Genomic DNA, 14,312 nt, shown 5'->3' with positions numbered 1-14,312 from the left:
CTGGAGGTGGCCCAGTCCCCCAGGCAAGCAAGCAGCAGGATCCCTTACATAGCTGCATAGCTAGCCCCAAGATAGAGTGTGTGGCCACAGACCGCGGGCTGCCAGCCCCAGCCTGGGAGTCGCGTCCACATGAGCTATTGAGGCAGGAATGTGACTGTGGGAAACCCAATGCCCTTGGCCTGGCCCTGGGCTGGGGCGGGGGGAGTGGGTAGGTGTCGCGGGTGGGCAGAAACCAGAGCATCAGCCACCCCCCCGCCCGCCCCCGCAGCCTGGCTTTGCCCAGGGCCCCAGACTGAGAGCAGAAGGAGAGCAGCCCTCCCCATCACCGCATTTGCCCTGCCCTGGTTCCACATCCCAGCTTTGCCCCTCTAGCCAAGCCTTTCCCCTAAGCTCAAGGCAGGCTGCTCCTTCACTCAGCCCTCACCCTCCCTCCTGCTCCTCCTCCAGGAAGCCTTCCTGAATGAGACCAAGGGGCTGCCCCATTCCAGTCCATCCCACAGATGGCCTCAGCCTGGGGAGTGAGTCTGCGTCAATTGCTCTTTCTGTAACAGTGTCAGACCCTGAGAGTGGGACTGAAGGGCTGTCTGAGGCACACCTCACTGTCCCTTTCCTAGGAGCACAGAGGCTGCATATGTGGCTTTGGATGAGGGAATGCAAGAGATTCATTTCATGGACTAAATCCTCACTGGGAACCTATCACGTGCCAGATGCTGGACTGGGTGCTGGGGATAAAGGAACATGTATACCTTGCCTAGTTGCAAGGAGATCGGTGTTAGCTAGAGACGTGTGTGATGTAAACAGATGTGAAATGAAGCCCGCTTGGAAGAACAGATAGTTCACGTTGCTAGAACAGGCTCGGTAGGGGCTGCTCATCAAGGCAGGGCAGGTAAGGCAGTCTCCATGCCTCGGTGATGACTGGGCTGAAGGAAGAGCTCAAGTTAGCTCAACTGGGAGGGCATTATAGGTGGCAAAAGCAGCCTGTGCAAAGGCCCTGTGGCAGAAGGGAAGATGAAGGATTTAAGACATTTAAACGGGGGGAGGGTGTTGTTTAACATGAGACAGGAGATGGAAGAGCTAGACTGATGCCGCTAGTACCATTACTGAGGGCTGGTTATGTGCCAGGTCCCTGGGTGGTGAAAATGGTTTGTTCTCGCTTACTAACCTAAAGGTTGGTGATTTGAACTCACCCCGTGGTGCTGTGGAAGAAAGGCCTGGTGGTCTGCTTCCGTTAAGATTATAGCCAAGAAAACCCTATGGAGAAGTTCTATTCCATATAACATGGGTCATCATGAGTTGGCATCGATACAATGGCAATGGGTTTTTGATTATGTGCCAGGTACCTGCCAAGAGCGTGTGTGCATCATTTCATCTTATTTTCACCAGTGGTTCTCAACTGGGGCAATTTTCCCCTCAGGGCATATTTGGCAGTATCTGGAGGCAACTTGAGGGGTGCTACTGGCATCTAGTGGGTAGAGACTATGGATGCTGCTAAACACCCTATAACGCACAAGACAAGCCCGCTAACAACAAAGAATTATCTGGCCCCAAACGGCAGTAGTGCTGAGGTTGAAAAACCCTGTATTTTCTATATTCCTGGTCCAATGCAGCGGGTGTTACTCTGGTTGCCATTTTACAATGAGGAAATGGAGTCTCAGGAATTGGGCTTTCCCTCTTCTCCATCCCAGCTGCCCTTACCCCAACCCACACTGGCAACCCCAGGAACATTCTGCTCCTTCTCCCCTTCCTGGTGCCTGACCTGGAGTCAGATGCTTGGGGAGCATTCTCTCTGTTGGAGCTTTGGGGTCTGTAAAAGGAACCAGTCACCTAGATTTTCAATTCTATGCACATGACATGCAGCTACCCATTGTTGGCCACCCATTGTTTGGCTTAAGTTACTTTGTTTCTCTGTGTGGTAGCTTCCCTACCTGTAAAATGAAGACAGTAATTGTACCTGGGTGCACCTGACCCAAGCCATGGTATTTTCAACCACCTCATACGCATGTGAAAGCTGGACAATGAATAAGGTAGACTGAAGAACTGATGCCTTTGAATTGTGGTGTTGATGAAGAATATTGACTATACCATGGACTCCCAGAAGAACGAACAAATCTGTCTTGGAAGAAGTACAACCAGAATGCTCCTTAGAAGCGAGAATGGTGAGACTTTGTCTCACTTACTTTGGACATGTTATCAGGAGCAACTAGACCCTGGAGAAGGACATCATGCTTGGTAAAGTAGAGGGTCAGTGAAAAAGAAGAAAACCCTCAACGAGATAGATTGCCACAGTGGCTGCAACAGTGGCTCAAACATACCTACTATGGTGAGGATGGTGCGGGACCAGGCAGTGTTTGTTAGTTATGCTTGGGGCTGCTGTGACTCGAAGCCAACTTGATGGCACCTAACAGCAACATAAAAGTTGTTGTGAGGGTTAGATGAATCCGTAAGTTTTAAACTCTTAAGAGTAGTCCCTGACCTGTATTAGTACCAGGGTAGTGTTTGTTACAAGGTAGCAAACCAGGCAACACCTCACTGCTGTGCCTCCTCTTACGCTTTCTTTTCACCTCTGTTGACAGTGTCAGGCTCAGCTCCCAAGAAACTTCCTTTAACTCCAAACAATTCCCTCCAGAAAAGGGGTGATTCTGTATGAGAGAGGCACTTGGGGTGGGGGGGAACTCCCCTTGGATTTCAGTCAGTGACTCAGTAGACTATTTACTGAGGGCTCTGTGTGCCAGGCACTGTACGAGGTGCTGGGCCATAACAGTTCTCTTGTGGAGCCCACGTTCTAGTCAGGGATGAGGTGACAATAAGCAAAGAGGTTAATATATCAAACAGCTGGTGGTAACAAGTGCTATGAGGAAAAATTAAGCTAAGTAAGGGGGTAGAGAGTGCCCTTGTGGGGTGTGTGTGTGTCTGTGTGCGGTGTGGGGTGTCTGTGTGGGGTGTTGAGTGTGTGAGTGTGGGGGGGAGATGGGGTGTGTGTGTGAGTATGTTGGGGTGGATGTGTGTGATGTGGGGGGTGTGAGTGTGTGGTATGTGTGTTTGCATGTGTACAGGGTAGGATGTAGGAGTGGTTGTGTGTGAATATGATGTGTGGGTGTGGGTGTGTGTGATTAGGTGTGGGGTGGGGTATGAGAGTGTATGTGGTGGTGTGTATGAGGGTGTGTGTAAGGTGTGTATGCTAGAGTGGGATTTTTGATGGGATGATTGGGGAAGGCCTCTCTGAGGAGGTGACATTTTATGTCTGTATGAAAAGTAATGTCCATTTTCTGACTTGAATGTGGGAAAGGCCTGGCACATGGAATGCTGGAGGGAAGGACTGGCGGAAGGGAGATGCTTTCCAGAAGCTCTGAAATCAGGTTTTCACGAGGCTTCGTTGTTGCATCTGAGACAAATTTCTGAGTGTGGGCCATGCCAGTGACCAGATGTGAAAACAAAACAGACTTCAAAGTGGAGAAAGTGTGACCTTGGATTATCTGTGTTAACTCACAGACTGATCCCCTGACCTGGGCTGGCCTTGGTCACCAGCCTCCTGGAAGCTTATGCTGTGTTCTCACCAGAAGTGTTCATTGATTCATTCACCAATTATTTATTGAGCATCTGCTGACTATGAGGGGGAGCCCTGGTGGTGCAGTGGTTAAGTGCTACGGCCGCTAACCAAAAGGTCAGCAGTTAAATCCACCAGCCGCTCCTTGGAAACCCTATGGGGGAGTTCAACCCTGTCCTACAGGGTCGCTGTGAGTTGGAATTGACGTGATGGCAGTGGGTTTGGTTTTTTTGGGGGCGTGTGAGGTGTTCTGCTGCATGCTGGGTGTACACTGGGAACCTCATAGAGCTCTCAGTGGGAAGAGACAGACAAGTAAACAGATATCTACAGTGTCAGGTGTCAGGTGCAGTAATGGGGTCATTTGAGGTGCTATGGGCGCACATAGAAGGGATGCCTATCTTTGCAGGGTGACTGAGTAAGATGAGATGGTACAGCTGAGGACACATTAGCCAGGGAAAGAATGGGCCAGAGGGGACTATGTGCAAGAGGCCTGGGGGCAAGAAAGGACCCCCCCCCCCAGCATTCCAGCTGGTTTGAGTGTGGAGGCCAGCACAGAGTGTGGGTGTTTGGAAAGCCCAATTCAGAAGTCACAGCTGGCCCAGGAGGGAGAGTTGACCTCCCCTGTGTTCCCAGGGTCCGATGGGGATGTGTGGAGAGCCCAGCTCTCTCTGGGAAGGTCAGTGGGGCAAAGGAGGTGAAGACGTTGGCCAGCTGGGCAGGTGGAATTCTGCCTGTGGTGTGAAGCAGGGTGGCCGTGAGGCTGGGGCTCCGGCTGGGAGAGACTGAACTTTGTGGGTGTCCGTCAGCCCTGTTGAGGTGTGTGTGTTTCCCCTGGTTCCCTAAGTAATGCTTCTCCCCAGCCATCCCCCTCCATCTTCTTGAGCTGAGGCGAAGAGGGCCCTGAAGACCAGCTGTGTGGGGTGGCTGTGACTTCTCAGGCAGGGCAGGTGGAAGGGCCTGGGCAGTGCCAGGGGCAGTCCCAGGAGGGGACGCTGGGCTCTTCTTGGGAGGGATGACATCCTCAGTGCCTGAGTCTGCTGTATTCTGGAGATATCTGGCCCTGGCCTTCATGGAAATCCCAAGGAGGGCGACACCTTTTCTGATCTCAGGCGGGAGGCCCTGCCCTTGGACAGAGCCCCAGAAAGTGCTGCCAAAGCCCCAGACAGAGGCGGTTAGGTGGGAGTGGTGCTGAGGGAGGGCGGCGGCCGGGAGAGGCCCTCTAGAGGAGGTGCGAGGTGAGTGGGGATGTGCCCTGGCAGCCAGCCTCAAGCAGGGAGGTCCCTGCAGGCGCCCGGGAGGGAGAGCGAGTGATGCGACCTTCCCCTTCGCTCAGCCAGCGCCTGCCCGCAGGTGGGGCACGTGTGTGACAGGGCTGAGGGGAAGGGCCGCAGAGTTCGGGGCGCCCCTGCGCCCTGCCCCCAGCTGAAGCTCCCCTCCCCCACCATTCAACAGTGAGGTGCCCCGAGTAGCCTCACCACGCGTTGTTGCGCTCGGATGCCGACCAAGCCCTGTTTTCAGTGGCGACCTGAGATCTGCTTTCCTTGGCGTCCCTGCTGGCGCTCCCTCCAGGCGCTCCGCTGCCAATTCCAGGTGCAGCGACCGGAGACGCTGCGGCCAGAGGGGTGCGTAACCACACTGTGGCCCGACGACAAGCTGGGTGCCTCACCTGGCAGGAAACCGTGTTGCCTGGGTCCACACCTGCCCAGGAGGGAGGCTTTGGAGCATCGCGGCCTTCCCTTCCCTGGCTGCATTGTGACCCCCCTCCCGATGTGGTGTATGTAAGAGATTGATTTCTGCCCAGGCCTGTGGCCCGGGACTGAAATGTGCACTTTTCCAGCTTCCTGGAATAATTTTGAACAAATATGGGATATGAGCTCCACCCTCCAGTGCAGTTGTAAACTTCATAGTTTATGGGCCCCACTCCCCCCGTTATTTCTGTCATGAGATTATTAATGAACAGGGAGCCACCAACAAGTCAGCTTTGACTCATGGAGACCTTATATACAACAGAACAGAATGTTGCCCGCTCCTGCGTCATCCATGGGATCACCAGCATGCTTGAGTCCATCATTGCTGCTACCATGCCAGTCCATCTCATTGAGGGTCTCTCCCATGCTGGCCCCCTTCTTCACCAAACATGTCTTCCTCCAGTAATTGATCCCTCCTGGTGATGTGTCCAATGCAAGAGAGTCAGACAGTGTTCGGTTGCAATTCATAAGGTTTTCATAAGCAGGTTTTCAAAAGTAGCTCACCAAGCCTTTCTTCCTAGTGTGTCTTTGCTAGAAGCTCAACTGAAACCTGTCCGCCAAGGGTGACTGTTGTGATCTTTGAAATACCAGTGACATAACTTTCAGCATCATAGTAGCACAGAAGCCACTACAGTATGACTGACAGACAAGCGATGGAAGATCAATAACTAACATTTATTGAGCCTTTACTGTGTGCCAGGCAGTGTGCTAAGAACTATGTGTACTTAATTTCTGTTAACAATCACAGCAACTCTCTGAGATAGGTACTGTATAATTACCCCAAAATTACGGACAAAGAGATAGATTCAGAGAAGAAACCTGCCCAAAGTCACATAGCCAGTAAATGGTGGGGTCAGTGTTGGAAAACAAGCAATCTGGCTTTAAAGCCCATGTTTGATCTCTGTGTCAAGGGGTGGGGTCACTGTCCTTCCTGTCAGAAGGGAGGCTGTCTGTCCTGAGTGTGTGCTTAGCAAGAATGGAGCAGGAGCCCTGGTGGCACAACGGTTAAAAACTCAGCTGCTAGCGGAAAGGTTGGCAGCTCGAACCCACCCAGCAGTTCTGTAAGCGAAAGACCTGGCAGCCAGCTCCCATAAAGATTACAGCCTAAAAAACCCTATGGGGCAGTTCTACTCTGTCACATGGGGTTACTATGAGTTGAAAGTCAACTCAATGACACCGAACAACAATAACGACCTTTAGGATGCATTTCTTTGCTGACCCCAGAGTGACCGGGGCAGGCTTCACCTCAGTGTCCTAAGATGGCCTGAAGGACTGGGTGGTTGACAACACTTGACCAGGGAATAGTACAAGATTGCAATGGGAATGAGCGTGAGTTAAGGCAGCTCTGAGGAGCTAGGCCTGTCTGAAGCTGAGGGCTGGGTTTGTGGGAAGTAATCCCTGATGTTGGATTGGGAAGATGGGGCCAGACCACTGGGGGTCTGACCAGGAGGCTGGACTGGACCCTTCAGCTATTGAGAGTCACTGGAAGATTCAGGGACAGAAGTGAAGAGGTGACTGTGGGGAGTGAAGATGGTCTGGCTTTGGGATGTGGGCTGGATCAGGAGTGGGAGAACAAGTGTCCTGAGAGGCTTCTCGGACAAGGGGGTGTAGAGCTTGGCCTTGTGAGTGGGCATGGTTTGGAGAGGAGGGGCACTGAAGTGTCGTGGAGTCTTGCACTTGGAGGCACTGGGGGACTTTGTAGTTGATAGCTGGGGGCTCTGGGGAGATATCAAGATTCCTGGAGAAATGGCTGGAGCCAGAGAGGAGTCAGGGCAGCCCAGCAGAATGTCCCCAGCAGAACTGGTCACTCTCGGTGGGCCTGAGTGGGATGAATGGGCCATCTGACGGCGAGGCCAGGGTATTCTTTCAAGGATGTGTGCGTGTTACTGTGTTGGGGAGAGGGACTGGGCGAGGAAATGGGGTGCAGACCACCTTGTGGCTTAAGCCTGCTGCCTCTGAAATGGAGCAGGTGATAGTCTGGGGAGAGGGCGAGGAGGGAGAGGAGTGAGGGGCTGCAGAGAGAGCAGATAGCATGGGTCTCTGGGTCACACTTTTGGACCTGGCTTGGGCTCCTGGCTGGGGAGGGGAGTGGGCAGGGTGTCGAAAGCCAAGTCTGGGAGGCTAGGCTAAGGTGTGACAGCACATTTCCTGCCCTTGGTGGGGCCTTGGTTGTTGCGGGGTCCCTAAGCCCCCAGACAGTACACATGAGGGGCTGCAGTAGGGCAGGGGTGGTGGTGGGGCAAGGAGAGCATCAAGGAGGTGGGCGTCTGGACCAGGGAAGTTGTCTAGTCTTGGTGTCACCAAGTGTGGTTCGTGGCTCAGTGCTTAGAACCCAGTGCTTATGAGGTCAAGGTGATAGAGTTCACTTCAGCTTTAGGCACAGTGAGTGGACAGACTCCTGCTCCTGTCCCTGGCCCCAGATCATCCCTAGCCCTGTCCCTCAGCCTGAGCCCTCCTTACCCTCTCTGCGGTGGGAACCAGTGAGAGGTAGTGAATGATACAGGGCAGACCCCGCCCCACAACAGTGCCAGCACTGTTCCAGATATGTGGGGGTGGAGGCCGAGGGGTCCCCAGAGAGTGATAGGCTAGGACCTCCACTTAACTCATCCCTAGTGGGAAGATCCTCATTTGATTCTCCCTTGAGAGGCCCTTAGAGTCCTTCCTTCTGTCAAACTTTGACCTCTTTGGCTGGAGCAATTCAAAATTCCGTTCATAAGAGAGGGAGAAGAATTTACCACTGTCCTTTGTGATTGGAGATTGGGGATGCTTTAGGAGAGGATGAGCGCCCACAGAGTGAAATCGGGGTCCTGACAACCCCACTTCCCGCAGCTGGGGAACGTTGTCTAGAGGTTTCCTGGCCCCAGGGCCCTAACTCTCTGGACCAGTCTTCCTGCCACCCCCAGTCTCCAGGGTCAGAGTCTGCTATGACCAGCTTTCTGTCTACAGGGCGGTGTGGTGGACGACAGGAGTGAAGATTCTGCATCTGTCTCTACCTTGAGCTTTGGTGTGAACAGGCCCACAATTTCCTGCATCTTTGACTGTAAGTGATGCTTGGCGGTGAGGAGGGTGTGTGACCTTACATTTCTGTTGGTGTGGGGGTTATACGGTCAGGTGTATATGTGGGGGGCTGTGGATAGCTGAGTCTGTGCCTCTTTTGGGTGGGTCAGTGGCTTTTGCAGCGTGTGTGTGTGTGTGTGTGTACATGTGCATGTCCCTCTGTGCATGTGTGTATACGCATGCGCATCTGTGTGTGTCTGTGTATGTCAGTGTATGTGGTGTGTGTGTCTACATGTGTGTCTGTGTATATGTGGATATGTGCACTTCTGTGTGTATGTCTGGTGTATCTGTGCATGTGTGTGCACTTCCGTGTGTGTCTATGTGTGCATCTGCATGTATGGTGTATGCTTCTGTGTGTGTGCATCTGTGTGTGTGGCGTGCACTTCCGTGTGTGCGTCTCTCTGTGTATCTGGGTGTATGGTGTGTGTTTCTGTGTGTGTGGTGTGCGTTTTTGTGTGCGTGTATTAACTCTAAACTTGAAATCAGGCACTCAGCGCCCTGTGCCTTCTGGCTGTGCCGTCATCTGTTTGGCCTCTCCTCCTCTTCTCTTCCTGCTTCTCTGTGCCCTCTCACCCAAGGACACATCACTGAGGTGTCCACCTTTGAGCTGTGGTGTGTTCTCCTGATCCTGTGAGAGGATCACTCCTGTCCTTAAACTAGGGACAGACTCCATCCTCCCCTCTGGCCCTCACACTGGATCTCTGTTTCTTCCTTTGTGAAGATGGGAACCGTTACCATCTACGCTGCTACATGTACCAGGCCCGGGACCTGCCTGCGATGGACAAGGACTCTTTTTCTGGTAGGTGAGGAAGGAGGGCTGTGGACTGAGAGCTGGGGACTAAGAAGCCAGGCCTTCAGATGGCAGGGACCATGGTCTGAGACGTCTCCTTTGTGGGTGGGATGCTGTGCTGGCTGGCAGCGTAGAAGGGGCTGCTGTCACCAGGATCCCTGTGGCCTCCTGACTGTCAAGTGTAGCAGCCTCTTGTCTGTGGTCTGCTTGACTGTTCTGCGGGGTTTGGCCTTGCTGACTGTCCCTCCTTCCTGAAAGTACCTCTGGCCTTGGCCCCCAGGATCTAGCCTCCTACTTCCTCTGCTCTTACTCAGCTGCCTTGTTGCTCCCTAAGCCTGATGTTCCTGGGAGTCCTGCCTGTGTCCTCTCTTCTGGGTGTTGGGGTCCCTCCCCTCCCCAGATCTAGTGACCACTCATGTATGGGAACCTTCCAGGCCTTCAGCCCCTCCCAACCTTGTCCAACCACAGCTAGATATCTCTTCCTCCCCCTCGGGATCTTCCTCAGAGGCATCTTAGTTCATCTTGTCCAAGCCAAGCTCCTTGAGACCCCACCACCCAGACCCCACCTCCTCTGCTTTTCTGGCCTTGGTCCTGGCATCAGTGTCCATCCATTACCCAGCCTGGAAGTCGTCACTCACTCAGTTCTGCCGGTTCTGGCTCCCAAAGCTGTCTCAGATTGTGTTTCCCCCTCTTCAATGCCATGGCTGCCACCTCACACTGACCTCGCCCCTTCTTATCTGGGCTACTCTGGTCATCTCCTGGCCTCCCTGCCACGTTCCACACGGCCCCTGACATATCTGGTCACGTGACGCTCCCCTTATTCAAACATAGGTGCTGACAGATAAATCCCTGACTCTTTAGCATGACAGCCAAGGTTCTTTGTGATCTAACCCCTGAGGAACCTGCCTGCTTCATCTTTCTGCCCATTCTTCTCTATCTGCACCTCTGGCCCCACCACCTATCCACACTTGCCAAGCTCTTCCATATGCCTGGCTTTTGCACTCAGTGTTCCCTTTGCCTAGAATGCATTTCCTCCTGATTTTTAATCCAGCCAACTCCTATTCATCCTTCAAGACCCAGCCCAGATGCCTACTAACCCTTCCTTGAGCTGAACCGGTTACTCCGTCCTCAGGCCTTCCTCAGCTCCTGGCCTGCCCCTGTCTCCTGCCTGGCCTGTCCCTCTCCTGGCCTTCCCCTTATCCACTGCATAGGGTCAATTTCAATCTGTCTCTGACTCATCCCTCCCACTCTGAATGTGACCTCCTCCAGGAAGGGGCCTTGTCTTACCTTTGAACCTGCAGCTCTTGGTCTCCAGAGAACTAGCATTTATTGGGCCAGGCACTTTACCAACATTATTTCATACAACCTTTACAACTACACTGTAAAGTAGGTATTCAACATCCCCATTGTTCAGAATGAAGAAACTGGGACTCAGGTAAACTAAATTGCATGAGTTAAAATAGCTGATAAGTGATATAGCTGGTAACTGAAACCAAGGCTATCACTCTTCCAATGCTTGCTCTTCGATTGAGTAGAATCAGTTATTCCATGAGAGTGGCCTTCTGTTCACAGAATGGCTGGTACTGCTGACAGCCATCTGCCCGGCCTCCTTCCTAGCCAGCTCCCCATCCCCACGTGGGCGAGCACTGTTTCCTGCTCCCCAGCAGCTAGGGCTCCCCCCGCATTCCTCTCTGCCTCTGTCTCAGGGACATGTGCAGCCAGGTGCAGGGTGAATGGGATAATTTCTGAGCTTTGGAGCCGGGGTCCTGAGAGTGTCCTCTGTAAAGCACATGCAAAACCAGCGCACAGGAACTGGCGGGCCAGGGGCAGATATCTGCATCTGCAATTTGCTGGGAAACATTGCCAGGATGCTTTCTGACAATTAGAACTTACCCTGAGAAAAAAGAAATAACCAATTCACAGTCTCCCGTCCTCTCCGTTCCAGGGAGGATGTGAGGGGTGAGGGGGCAGGCACAGGTTTCTGTAGGGTGGGTGGTGAGGCAGGGGCCCAGGTGGGAAGCCCCTTATCCTCTATGGGCTGGGCTGTCCCAGGACCCCGCAGGAGGGAGCTCCTCCAAGGACTCAGCTCGAGGAGCCAGCGCTCACCTCTGGGGACTGCAGTGGCAGGGTCAGCCTGGCACTGGCCTGGGGAGACGTCACACTTTCCATCCTGGCCCTACTCCCTCCCTCAAATAAACATCCCTTGAGCTTTGAGGGCACTGCCCAGGGCTTCCTCAGAGGCCACTGGTTTCTGAATGAAAGGCCCGATTGAGCAGCTGCTGGAAAAGAAAACAGCAGCCAACACGGGTGAACCTATAAAACCCAGAGTGTTTATTTTCACTCCCAAACCTTAAACCAAAGCAATTCCTCCCCTGGAACTGACCTTGGGGCGACTGGCGGCCGAAGGCTGTGCATGGCCACCGGATGGCATTTCTCTGAGGAAACTCAAGTGTGAATCGGAATGTCTGGGGCCAGGGGAGGGTCTAGCCCAGCGTCTGTCTCTGGTAGGCCTTTCAGCCTGCCCACCAGGGTGTCTGGGACAGAGAGGGCTCTCCTTGGGAAGTGCTCTTGTGACTCCGATCTGCACTACTCTGAGGCTTACTGAGCTCCCAAGCCCCGAAGTGCTCTCCTTGCTGGCCTCAGTCCTTCAGGGCCCTGCGTGTGCTCTCTGCTGGTCTCTCATATGGTCTTGGGGCTGCCCTAGGAGTTGGACCTTCTCTGTTACTTTTCCCATTTGTCTGAGAGCAGCCCTGGCTGGGGGTTTGGGGTGACATTCGGGAGTTCCCCAGAAATACTTGTTGAATCATATCCAACTCTGTAGAGGGGATGCACACAGGCCCTTGGTGGAGATATTGGCATCCAGGTGGCCTCAGGGTTGCACCTTGGGTGGGATTTGGGCATATGGCCAGCTTCATGTCTCTGCACCAGGGAAAAGGTGTGTGTAGACATGTGCTTTTGTGTTTATCAGTGTGTGACAACTAAAAAATATAAAATGGTGCTTAATTCAAATGACTTCTGTTTGCTATTGAGAGGGGGTTGCTTTCTGAGCGAGTGCTTACTTTGAACTGAATGGATATGACTCTAGAGGACTTAGAAGTCATGTGTCCTCAAAACCACACTTAGCTCCTTCCTGCCCACCACTTCAGTCTGGACTGTGGTGCATTGCTTCCTGAGCAGCAGCCTGAGCTGAGTTGCCCTTTGCTTTGCACAATATTTCTCAAAGGGAACTTGGGAAGGGGCTGTCTGCTTTGCCAAATTGTTCTGCTTTGCTCCCTCCCCAGGCTGAGAACTGGTATTGTGGCTTGAAGGAGCCATAAGGTAAAGCTGCTTACAGAGCTGCCACCCAAATGGACAGCACTGGTGTGAGATCACATTATAGGGGTGGCCCTCAGCTTGGGGGTGCCCAAAAACTCCTCTTTGAGGGTCTCATAGGTCAGTGGGCTCAGTGGTCTTGACTTGGCTGACCGAGCAAATGAAAGATGGCTAGTAGACCAGATGCCAAGCTATGACTTTACTGGGAGCCGGGGAAGGACATCTTGAAAGAGAGCAAAAGGTCTTGTGCCCTCTTTGCTGGTCTCATGGCTCCTGGGAAGGCAAAGGTGTGTGCCAGCTGGGTGATCCTGAGGGCTCTTGTCAGGCCAGGCCACAGTGAGGTCTGAGGACTCATGGTGGCCCCACAGCTGGGGCCATATCTGTGATAACAAGTGCTTCCGTTTCCCTCCAGATCCAGACTCTGTCTTTGGTGTTGCTGGAAAATTCTTGCTTGTTGGTCTTCCAGTGTCTGGACTGTGTTCATGGCCCTCCCCAATGTTTGTAACACAGCCTTTTGTTAAGGTTGACTCTGGTTAGGTCATCTACCTGACAAGCTTAAGTGTATCGGAGGCTTGTGAAATGCTTTACTTACAGAGGGTTCCTGAGTATGAGAGACTGGGAACCCCTGTGCACTGGGAGATTTACAGTGCTCCATGGCTTTTTTTTTTTTATGGCGTAGGAGAGGCTCCACACGGCGGCAGTAAAGAAGCCTGATTAACCTGTTCAAATGCTCATTAGCTCCCCAGAGAACTCATGTCTCAGAACACATTCCGAGAAACACTGATCTACAGAATTCAGTCCTAATTGCTCAGCATGAGTCTAGGAGCCTTTGTGATCTGCCTCACCTTCCCCTCCTACCTCCTCTATTCCTGCTGCCCTGGGTGCTCCCTTTCTCTCACTAGAACAACTGCTTGCTCTATCCCAAGTGTCCCTGCTCTTTGGCGCCTTAGCCTGTGCTGTGCTGAGTGCCTGGAGCACCCTTTTCCTTGGTCCATGTTGGCTGCCTGCCGCCTCATTCTTAAGATTCAGGTTAAGAGACCTCCTTTGGGAAGTTTCAGTTGGGAGCTGCCACCCCCAGCACCTTGTACACACCACTATTAATCTGTGAATTGCCCTGAATTGTAATTGTGGTTTGGCTATCATTTCCAACCAATAGTCACCACCTTAAGAACTTGGATTGTGTCTCATTCATCATCATATTCCTTGCATTGTGCTCACCTGCTACATGCTAGTCAGTTAGTAGCTGTATATTGAATGAATGATGCATTATAAATAATGCATTAGTGAACATCTTTGTACATATGCCTTTTTGGTTAATTAGGATGATTCCAAGAAATATGGGGAAAAGGGTATCAACAGTTCTATGTTTTCAGGGCATACCGCCCAATTGCTTTCCTGAAGCGTTGCTGAATCGCTTCCAGAAATAGAGAGCAGTATCTATTTCATCAAATATTCGCCAACATTGGGTTTTATAATTTTAAACAATTTTTCTTAATATTGCAGAAAGAATGTTGTTGCGTTGTAGTTCTGTTACATTGCCTTGATTACTAGTGATCTATTCCACCCGCTTTTGAGGGCTCCTTTCCAAGGAGTATGGCATGGTCGAAGGAGCACTGGACTAAGAGCCTAGGGTCTAGTCCTGGCCACATGTGAGCTTGGGCTAGTGACTTGGTCTTTCTGGGGCAAAGCTCTCTCTTCTGACAAATGGGAATGACACCGCTGCCCTGCCTCTGTCCGAGTGGTCTGGGCTGGTTGGTGGGAAGGCCCATCAGGGAGGTGGAGTGTACTGTGACTGTAGCTGGTTCCTCCTGGCTCTGTGGGAAGGGTGTGGTCTGGGGAGCAGGGCTCAGCACAAACACCT

The 14,312-nt window shown here is 52.6% G+C and overlaps 1 protein-coding gene across 8 annotated transcripts in view; it reads left to right on the top strand.

Moving 5' to 3' along the window:
• DYSF (dysferlin) overlaps positions 1 to 14,312 on the top strand; it is a 242,382-nt gene that overhangs the window by 132,256 nt on the left and 95,814 nt on the right. For all 8 annotated transcript variants that reach the window (XM_049856492.1, XM_049856490.1, XM_049856488.1 and 5 more), the window contains 2 exons: positions 8,239 to 8,332; positions 9,071 to 9,148. In XM_049856492.1, coding sequence (XP_049712449.1) covers positions 8,239 to 8,332; positions 9,071 to 9,148 — 172 coding nt within the window. The remainder of the gene's footprint in view (positions 1 to 8,238; positions 8,333 to 9,070; positions 9,149 to 14,312) is intronic.

This window comes from Elephas maximus, chromosome 17 (genome assembly GCF_024166365.1).
Source record: "Elephas maximus indicus isolate mEleMax1 chromosome 17, mEleMax1 primary haplotype, whole genome shotgun sequence".
Taxonomy (NCBI): domain Eukaryota; kingdom Metazoa; phylum Chordata; class Mammalia; order Proboscidea; family Elephantidae; genus Elephas; species Elephas maximus.
This window is presented reverse-complemented; position numbering and strand designations above follow the sequence as displayed.